The 9,199-nt window shown below is 58.0% G+C and overlaps 2 protein-coding genes across 5 annotated transcripts; one reads left to right on the top strand and one right to left on the bottom strand.

Moving 5' to 3' along the window:
• The first annotated feature begins 158 nt into the window (after positions 1–158).
• Positions 159–3,458, top strand: CCDC61 (coiled-coil domain containing 61). Of its 3 annotated transcripts, none has more exons than XM_032129274.1 (14): positions 159–447; positions 1,034–1,193; positions 1,274–1,356; positions 1,452–1,609; positions 1,683–1,811; positions 1,909–1,984; positions 2,078–2,160; positions 2,249–2,361; positions 2,457–2,535; positions 2,641–2,705; positions 2,798–2,876; positions 2,948–2,999; positions 3,107–3,173; positions 3,262–3,458. In XM_032129274.1, the coding sequence occupies exons 1-14, from the start codon at positions 259–261 to the stop codon at positions 3,357–3,359; spliced, it is 1,431 nt and encodes a 476-aa protein (XP_031985165.1). In that variant the 5' UTR covers positions 159–258; the 3' UTR covers positions 3,360–3,458. The 3 variants fall into 3 exon arrangements, with proteins under 3 accessions (XP_031985165.1, XP_031985167.1, XP_031985168.1); XM_032129276.1 differs by having other exon boundaries at positions 2,954–2,999; XM_032129277.1 differs by lacking the exon at positions 159–447 and adding an exon at positions 487–570.
• Positions 3,459–3,733: 275 nt separating this feature from the next.
• BLOC1S3 (biogenesis of lysosomal organelles complex 1 subunit 3) lies at positions 3,734–5,030 on the bottom strand. 2 transcript variants are annotated; one of them, XM_032129279.1, is made up of 2 exons: positions 4,971–5,030; positions 3,734–4,722 (listed from the first exon to the last, which is right to left on the bottom strand). In XM_032129279.1, the coding sequence occupies exon 2, from the start codon at positions 4,717–4,719 to the stop codon at positions 4,237–4,239; it is 483 nt and encodes a 160-aa protein (XP_031985170.1). In that variant the 5' UTR covers positions 4,720–4,722; positions 4,971–5,030; the 3' UTR covers positions 3,734–4,236. The 2 variants fall into 2 exon arrangements, with proteins under 2 accessions (XP_031985170.1, XP_031985171.1); XM_032129280.1 differs by lacking the exon at positions 4,971–5,030 and adding an exon at positions 4,805–4,923.
• Positions 5,031–9,199: the final 4,169 nt, after the last annotated feature.

Raw genomic sequence — 9,199 nt, forward strand, 5'->3', positions numbered from 1 at the left:
AAGTTCTCCAAGTGCCAACCCGAATTTGTATAATGCAATCCTCAAAAGTAGAGAAAACAGAAGCCACATGGTCAATTTAGGGTGCAAACCGACACTTTCATGCTGCAAAACCACATTTATGCATTCCAAGGTTTATGTTTTTAAAGTTCAGAGACTCCGGGAACGGAGCGGGACGAGCCCCCGACCAAAGGCGGCCGGGAAGCAGGGGAAAGGGCGGGCCCTGCCACAGGCAGGCGTGGCTCCTCCCCTTTCCCAGGAATGACTGACAGCAGCAGTAACCAATGGTGCCGTGGAGATGGGGCGCGGGCTTCTCCTGACAGCCAATGGCAGCGGGAGGCTGGAGAGCAGCGGGGGCGGGCAGAGCAGCAATGGCATTGCCATGATGGGCGGCGCCAGCAGCCAATGAGCGGCGGAGCGGCATGTGGCCAGCCAATGAGACAGCGCGGGGTGAGGCAGGGCGGGGCTGCGGCCAGCCAATGAGGCGGGGCGGGCTCGGGGGGCGGGGCGCGGCTGAGGCGGCGGATCGCGGCGGGCGGTGAGCCTCTTCCGAGTGCGGCACGGCTGCTCCCGGTATCTGTCGGCTGAGCATAACCGCGGGCCCGGGCCACCCCCGTCCCGCTGCTCCCAAAGCAGACCCCCAGTTCCCTTCCCTCGGTACCCCCAGAACAGGCCCCCGAAGCCCTGCGCTTCCCGCTGTTCTCCCGGCAGCAGGCCCAAGCCCATGGATCTCCCCATGTTCCTCTGTAGTCTCTCCACCCCTTGAAACTGCGCCCGCCCCCAGCAGGGCCCAAGTTACCAAAAGCTCTAAGGTCCGCTCTGGTCACCTCCCGTGGTGTTGTAGTCTCCCCTTGTTCTTACCCCGTTAGTGCGCGCCCATCAGTTCTCGGCACTCGCCCCCCCCCAGAATCCAGCCCAGCTCACCTGTCCCGAGCCCTCCTCCCCTTTCCGAGGGTGCCCCCTCTGTACTCCTGGGGTGCCCTCTGTACTCCTGGGGTACAGACCCCGGTCTCCCAAGGGTGTCCCCTCCCCACAGACCCCTCGCACCATGGGCGAGCCGCGGTACCTGCAGGCCGACTGCGCTTTCCGGCCCGGGGCACACACGGTGCGGGTGACCCTGGCCCGCACTACGTTGCGGGTGGAGGTGGAGGCTCACGGCACCGCCGACCTGTGGAGAGGCGAGTTCGATGCCACCTGTGAGTGCCGGAGGGAGCTCGTGGTGGGATGAGGGGACTTGCCACGACTGGCACTGACTGAAGTACTCCCCTCCTCGCAGTCGTCGAGGACCTGACCCGCAAAACGGGGAATTTCAAGCAGTTTGGCATTTTCTGCAGCATGCTGGAGTCAGCACTGACGCAGGTGTGGCCGTGCCGCTCCTCCACACGGCGTTTTGGGGCTACGTGGGGTGGGGTGTGTGTCCCACCGAGCCCTCCTGCTTTTCGAACTTTCTGCAGAGCAGCGAGTCCGTCAGCCTGGAGCTCCTCACCTACACCGACTTGGAAACCCTGCATAGCCGGAAAGTGGGGGCAATCACCCGGCCTCCCCCTTCCTCCTCTTCCCCCCTCAACACCAAGCGCTACCTCATCCTCATCTACTCTGTGGAGTTCGATAGGTGACAGGGGATACCAGGCAGGGGTCACAGGGGAGTGACTCCAGCCTCACCTCCTCCACATGCTCTCCTGCAGGATCCATTACCCACTGCCACTGCCCTATGCGGGTCGGCCGGACCTTGTGGCACTGGTGCGGGAGCTGCAGGAGCAGCTGGCGCAGCTCCGGGCCCAACGCCTGGATGAGACCCAGCACTTGCGGGATGTGTGAGTGGGGCCGGTGGCATCCGGAAGGGTTTGGGGGATTCCTGTCTCACAGGGTGAGGAAGGAACCCCCAGACCATCCCCCTGTCATCCCCCCCAGGCTGTGGCGGGCACTGGAGGAGAAGCGGGCGGCAGAGGCCCGGCACCAGCGCGAGTACCAGCAGCTGGCTGCAGAGGTGGGCTGGGAGAGGGGCAGGAAGGATGGGAGCTGCTCTTGGTAGGGACAGGGGCTGTTGGATGCATAGCGAAATTTTTTCTCCCCCTCACAGCTGGCCCAGGCAAAAGCGTCGGAGCAGAGGCTGCAGCTGCGGGTGAAGAACCTGACAGCTGAACTGGCCTCCTACAGGAGGGGGTGAGGCCGGGGTGAACCCTGCAAGAGGACCCTCATGACCATGGGGTGTCCTTCTGTCCCCACCTTATGGCACTGGTCCTCTTGGCAGCCGCCAGAAATCTGCCAGCCCGGCCCTGCGCCCCTCAGAGCGACGCTCTGCATCCCTGGAGAGCCACAGGAGCAGCCGGGGCCACCCCTCGCCACGGTCCCTGTCGCCTGCAGGTGTGGGACACTTGGGGACCCATGCCCAGGAGTGGAGACAGGACATGGCTCCCCCCCTCCTCACCCTGACCCCCTCCTCTGCCTCCCCCTGCCAGGCTCCCGCCCACCACGCTTTGACCCCACTGCCTTTGTCAGGGCCCGGCAGTGCCGGCAGAAGGAAGCTGAGCTCAGAAAGTGAGTGGTGGTGGCTGAGCTTGTCACCTTCCCTCCCTGGCACCTGGGGGATCTCCTCCCCACCTCACACCCCTGTCCCCTTACCGCCATCTCCCTTGGGTGCAGCCAGCGGCGTGGAGTGGCTTCTGGCAGCACCAGCCCGGCGAGGAGCCACAGGCGCAGCTCATCGGGTGAGTGGGGAGCATGAAGAGGGCTGGGGGCACACCCTCTGTGTGCTGGGGCTCCTTCCTTAACTTCCCCCCATCCCCATTTTTCCCTGCAGCCGAAAGCTCCCGGAGCTGGCGCTTGGGAGTGAGCTCTGGCAGCAAAGCCAATGAGCGCCCCGAGCCCGTGCCCTGCAGGTAATGCTGGGGTGGGGCAGGATGCTTGGGCATCCCTTCTAGCACGCTTTAACCCCCCCCACCTTGGGCAGGGACAGGAGAGTGACCCGTACACGGAGACCCCTGAGCACCTCATCCTGCATGGTGAGTGGTTGCCCCTTTGGGGTTCCCCCACCCCTCTGGGGTCTCCCCCTGCATCCCAAAGCAGGGTGAGCACGAGGTCACTGGTGACCCCCAACCTCCCCCCCCAGGTGCCTCACCCAGCTGCCAGCCACAAGCTGCCGGCATGCAGGACTGTTGGCAAGCGCCCTGGTAAAGGTGAGGCCCCATCTGAGCCCCAAGATATTTGAGAGATACCCCAGTTCAGGCCTTTGTTAACCCTTTCTTCCTGCACTGGCCTCCCCAGAGAACCACTCCAAGGAGCCCTCAGCTGAACTGGCTGAGATCGATGCCCGGCTGCAGGCTCTGCAGGAGTACATGGACAGCCTGAACACCCGCATGTGACCCCCTCCAGGGACACACACCCTCTCCCTGTGCCCTCAGGGGGTGAACAGTGGTGGTGTGGTGCAAGTGTCCCCCCAAATAAACCCTCGTGAGGCGCCAGAGTGTGTCCTTCTTGGGATGGAGGTGGGGGCGGTGTCTCCTGGGAGGGAGTGTTGGGGCGTGGGGGCACCAGGGACATCACAAGAGGGTGACAGTACCAGTGCTTGGGGACATGTGGCATACAGCCCAGGCCACCAGTCTTGTCCCCTGGGCTACCAGTGAACTCCAAGGTCACTGCAGTGTGACACCAGCACCCATGTCACCCTACCCCGTCCCTGCACCCCAGGGTGTCCCTGTCCCCCTTCCTGCAACACTACCATCCTCACAGCGCCGGCCAAGCTCCCCACTATGGCTCTGACGCCATCACGGCTTTATTCAGTTCCATGTCACATAAAACAGTGGCATTTGGGGACAATGGTGATGAGCCAGCACCAGGCTGCAGTTCAGGGATGGTGGCGGCTGGCCAGGCGGCCAGCAGCGATGGTGTCACCAAAGCATGGAGGTCCTGGGGTGCCAGGCCGGCGGTCTCTTTACCAAAGCCACTGTTTGGTGTCACTGTGGCTACACTGGTGATGATGTCACTGTGGTGAGGAGGTCTTCAGGGTCAGTCAGGGGTGCTCCAAACATGACTCAGTGCCAGCACAACTCCACCCTCCACAGGACACTGTGGTGATGACCCTGCCGGTAATGACCCTGCCACGGCATACGTGGCACTGGTGATGCCGAGAGGACAACAGTGATGCTGGCAGCTGCCCGCAGATGTCTGCCAGGTGTTGGTGCCGCCGCCGGTGACAGCCGCAGTGGGGATGGTGAACGCCGTGCCACATCCCGGCGCCGGTCAGAGCTGCCCGCGGATGTCGGGCAGGAGGTGACAGGCCGTGACGATGTCGATGGTGTCGGCCACGGCGCGCAGATCGCGGCGGGCCAGGCGCAGGCAGTGGGCGGCCGCGGCGGCGGTGACCTGCGCCCGTCCCAGGGCCCCGCCGAGCCCCCCCAGGCTCCGGGCAGCGCTGCCGTAGCTCTGCCGAAGGGCGCTGCCCACCGCCCCCCGCAGCCGCCCCGTGCCCTCCCGCAGCCGCTGCTGCAGCAGCGAGGGGCCGCCCCCCCAAACCGCCGCCGGCTCCTCCGCCAGCACTGGCGGAGTCTTCGGCCTCTGCTCCTCCTGCTCCTCCTCCTCCTCCTCTTCGGTCTCGGAGGCTTCGCCCGGCACCTTCAGCCCGGCCCCGGGGGCCTGCCCTGCCGTCCCCATCAGCAGCTCCGGCTCCGAGTCGCTCTCGGAGGCTTCGCCCGGCACTACGCGGGGGGGGCGGGGGGCGGCCATGGCCTGCAGGGGGACACGGGGCGGGTCAGGAGGGCGGGGGGCTCATCCCTGCGGAATCGCTCCCCCGCTCCCCCGGCGCTCAGACCTCTCTAGACCCGCGCGGCACCGCAGCGATCCCAGGGGGTGCTGCGGCCCGGCAGCGATCCCAGGCGGTCCCGCGGCCCCCCAGCGATCCCAGGCGGTCCCGCGGCCCCCCAGCGATCCCAGATCCCCACACCCGGGCTCCCCCCGATCCCACGGGAATCTCCCACCTCCGGCCCGCCACCGCCGCGGGTCACATGATGCGCTGCCCACGTGACCGCCTCCCGGAAGTGCCGGTGCCCGGCATGGCGGGCCGCGGGCTGCTGCCGGGTTGATTGAAGAACTCCGGGATGAGATCCCCGGGGAACTGGCCTGAAACGCACAGGAGCCGGCCAGCCGACAGCTCTTTGAGGCCATGTTCCGGTTTGGTCAAATTTAGAAATATATCCTCTGAGAGAAGGCAGGTCGCCATCCCTCCCCCACCAGGTTCGGGAAAAGTAATTTTTCCTCGAAGGAAAGTGAAGGAGATAAAAGCTATTTATTTAACAAACACGCGGGAAAAGGAAAATAATGCTAAATAATAAAATCTCTCGCTGTGGAGGAAAACCCTGGGACAGTGTTAGAGTCCTCCCTTTGGTCTCCTCGGAGCTGGGGCTTGGCCCAGGGCCAGGCCCTCTGTGCTTAGGAAAGTCCTCCCGATGTGCTCTGAGGTTGAAGCAGTCCAGCAGAAAAGGGAGAAAATCCAAAATTCCAGGGAAGGAAAGAAAGCTCAACTCTCAGTCTCTCTCCGGAGAAAAAGAAGCTGAAACTGGCCAAAAGCTGACTGGAAAGCAGCAAGCTGGGTGCTTCCTCGCTCCCCTGCCGCAGCTGGGGAAAAACCTTCTATCTCTGTGTGACCTTGAACAAGCTGCAAACTGCTTTGAGAAAGTTTTGCTCAGTTTTTCCTTCCCCCTCTCAGGCTCAGTTTGAAGGCATAAAAAGGCACAAGAATTAATTTCTGGGCGTAGGGCAGCGATATGGGATACGCATCATAAGGTCAGCCCAAGACAGGCCACTTCAGTGCAAAAGCTCTCCATCCCCCTGGGTAAGGAATCAAGCCGGGCAGCAGCAGGGACTTGTAGCCTGAGAGGAGCACAGGGAGAGGATGAGGAGAACCGAGATGCAGATGGAACGGGGCTCATGGCAGTGGGGAGGTGACCCGAGCCAGCCAGCGCGGCAAGCGCGGTGTGACCAATCTGGTGGCCACCTGTGACAGGGAAGACTGAGCACTGTCACCTTCCTAGACTGCTGTAATCCTTTGGCGTGGTCCCACATGGCATCCTCATCTCCAAACTGGGGAGCTGGCCTACAGAAGCCCACAGGGGCTGGGGAAGGGGCCGTGATGACTACAGGGCACCGGGGCTGCAGTGATCTGCGGGGCTCTGGGGCTTTGGGGGAGGGTGTAGAGGTCCCTCATATCTGTAAGGCACAGGGAGTGTGGCCATTCCCAAGCAGATGTCACTGCTGGTGGGAGAGGTGAGGCTGGGTGGGTTTTGGTGGCACCAGTGGGGACACAAAGGGTGGGACGCTGAGTGGCCTGTGTGGGTGCTTGGGGCTGTGCCCTGGCAGCTGCCGTGGTGCCAAACTGCCACCCCCCCTCTCCTGCTTTCTGGCTCAGCTCCACTCTCATGAGGAGCAGTGAGTGTCGGGGCTCCAGAGCGCTGTGGGAGCCCAGTGCCTGTGCCAGAATTTGGACCACGATCAGGACCAAGGTGGTGACCGGGACTGGGACCAGAAGCGGGAGTGTCACCATAACCACACCCTTGTCAGGACACTGCGGGCACGATGCTGATGGTGACCACCCTGCCAAGGTGGGGCACAGGGGCCACCATGAGGTCCCTGCTCGCTGCCACGAGGACAGCAGTGCTGTTGGCAGGTGGTGGTGCTATTGCTGGTGACAGAGACTTTCAGAGCCAGCTGAAGGAGGGAGAAAACCTCACTTCTGTTCAAGTTTCTCTGTAGATAATTGACCCTTTTCGTGGGAACTGGCCTCTAGAAGAGTTTTTAAATATCCCCGTTGCACTGCTGTTCCCAGCGCTGCTCTGAAGGTGGCAGTGCATGATACATTGCTGTGCTATTTCACCAGACTGAGATTTCTGTGCTTCAGAAGATTTGGGTGTTTTGGTTATTGCAGTCACTGTATTTTCCCAGATGACTCTGGCAGTTTTTCTTTAAAATTTTTCGTTGTATTAATAAATACGATAGCATTTTATCTTTACAGTCTTACACACTGTGGGCTATCTAGTTATTTCTATTGATTTTTCCTAGTCTTGGATTTTTACATTTCTTGTACCTTTATTCTGGTTCATTTGGAAAAAAATCACTTAAAACTCACAAAAAGTCCTCTATCTCTAGCGTGTGCTTTTTTTTTTTTATGTTTCAACTTGCCAGGAAAATTGTTTCCAGAACCCTGAATGAATTAAACAGACAACACATCATGTTCCATAAAAAGAGCAAACCAGCTCAGTTGCTGATAGGAACTGCACATTTGTTTGTTAAAAACTGATGTTTTAAAAGTAAGAGAAGATGGCTGGGGCTTTAGGAATGATGGAAAATTGGATTTCCTCTCTGTTGCTGCAGGTGGCTTGGCGTGACTTCATGTTTTTACATTCACTTGCAGAAACTGATGTACGTTACAGGACACTGTGACCATTTTGTATTGAAAACCAGGTATTTAATCATACCTGTCATTCGTGTCTTTTTTACCTAGAAATGCATGCAGTGTTTCAAACGTTGACACATTATAGAATTCTGAGGTTTGGAAATCTTAAACCACGGGTTCTTTGGTAGACAACTTCAGCTTTCAGAGGCAAGAGTACACATCTTAGTTCTTGAAGCCATTAGCTTCTAGAGCAAGTTAAGTTTACAAAATATGTCTGAAAGTGCCCTCCTACACCCACTTAAATAATCTTCTATCCATTTCCACTCATTGAAAGTGACCACTGTCCTGGTACCTGCAAAACCAGCCGTGAAGTCCTTGTTCTTTGTTAGAAATCTCCAACATCAGTGACTCTCTCGTTTGTAGAATTGCAGTCTCACGTTGAAGATGAAAATTAGAGTTTAGATGACCAGTTACACAGCACAAACAGAACTATGAATCTGGTTGTCATATTGCAGTTTTAAGACAGTAATACTTTTTTTTAAAGAAGCAAAACAGGGATGGTTTATGGTAAACCATTCTTCTCCCTAGTCTAAAGGTCAGTCAGTATGTGTGATCGTCAGGTTAACAATCACAGCTTCCCTGCCCTTGTGAAACCTCACCTGGAATACTGCATCCAGGTCTGAGGCTCTTAGCACACGAAGGATGTGGCCCTGTTGGAGTGAGTCCAGAAGATTTTCTGAGGGCTGGAGCCCCTCTGCTGTGGAGACAGGCTGGGACAGCTGGGGGTGTTCAGCCTAGAGAAGAGAAAACTCTGGGGAGACCTCGTTGTTGCCTTCCAGTACTTGAAAGGGGGTTACAAAAAAACAAGGAGAGAAGCTTTTTATTTGGGTAAATAGTGACAGGACAAAGAGGTACAGTGTTCAACTAAGAGAGGATAGGTTCAGATTAGATGTTAGGAATGTATTCTTTACCCAGAGTTTGGTGAGGCACTGTCACAGGTTGCCCAGAGAGATTGTGGCTGCTCCATCCCTCAAAGTGTTCAAGGCTTGGAGCCTTGAACCTGGGTGGGGATTGGAGGGGGCTTGGACCAACCTGGTCAAGTGGGAGGTGTCCCTGCCCATGGCATGGGAGTGGAATAAGATGAGATTTAAGGTTCTCTCCAACCCAAAGCACTCTGTGATTCTGTGATTCTGTGATTCTATGAACAGATAACGTCTCTGTAGGAAATGTAAAATAGATGTAAATGTAAAAAGGTAAAACGTAGATCACCTATCTTAAGTTGGTATGGTCTTAAAATTGCTGGGAAAGAGACAGATCTGTCTTGCAGACACCAAGAGTGGAAAGCAGCCTGCAGCCCCTGGGAGCACAGGATGCCAGCCTCGTCTGTTTTCCAGCACTCAGCTGCCTGCAGCAGCTCTGTGTGAGGCACTGACTCCCCAGCCAGCTTGCTCAGAGACCTTCTCCTGACACACTCATACATCACTCATATTGCTGAACTGTGATTATTTCGAGTGGCAACTTCTTTGTGGAACCTTTTGCTTGGTTTTGACGACCTATTGTTGTGGCATTTACACAAATGCTTTGATGTGTGAAGTCTCTTGGAGGCAGAGCACAAGAAATTGAGGCACTGTGAACAACTGCAGCCAAACACAAGGCAGAAGGAGAGGTGGTTCTTCGTACAGGTGGATGGATACTGTACTGAGAACTTTTCTGTGAGTGCCCAGGCTGTTGGGCCTGATAGGTCAGGCATGCAGATCACACTGTGCATGCTATATTTACTCTGGCAGTGCCTCTGTCACTGGGCCATACATAGCCACT

This window comes from Corvus moneduloides, chromosome 19 (assembly GCF_009650955.1).
Source record: "Corvus moneduloides isolate bCorMon1 chromosome 19, bCorMon1.pri, whole genome shotgun sequence".
NCBI lineage: Eukaryota > Metazoa > Chordata > Aves > Passeriformes > Corvidae > Corvus > Corvus moneduloides.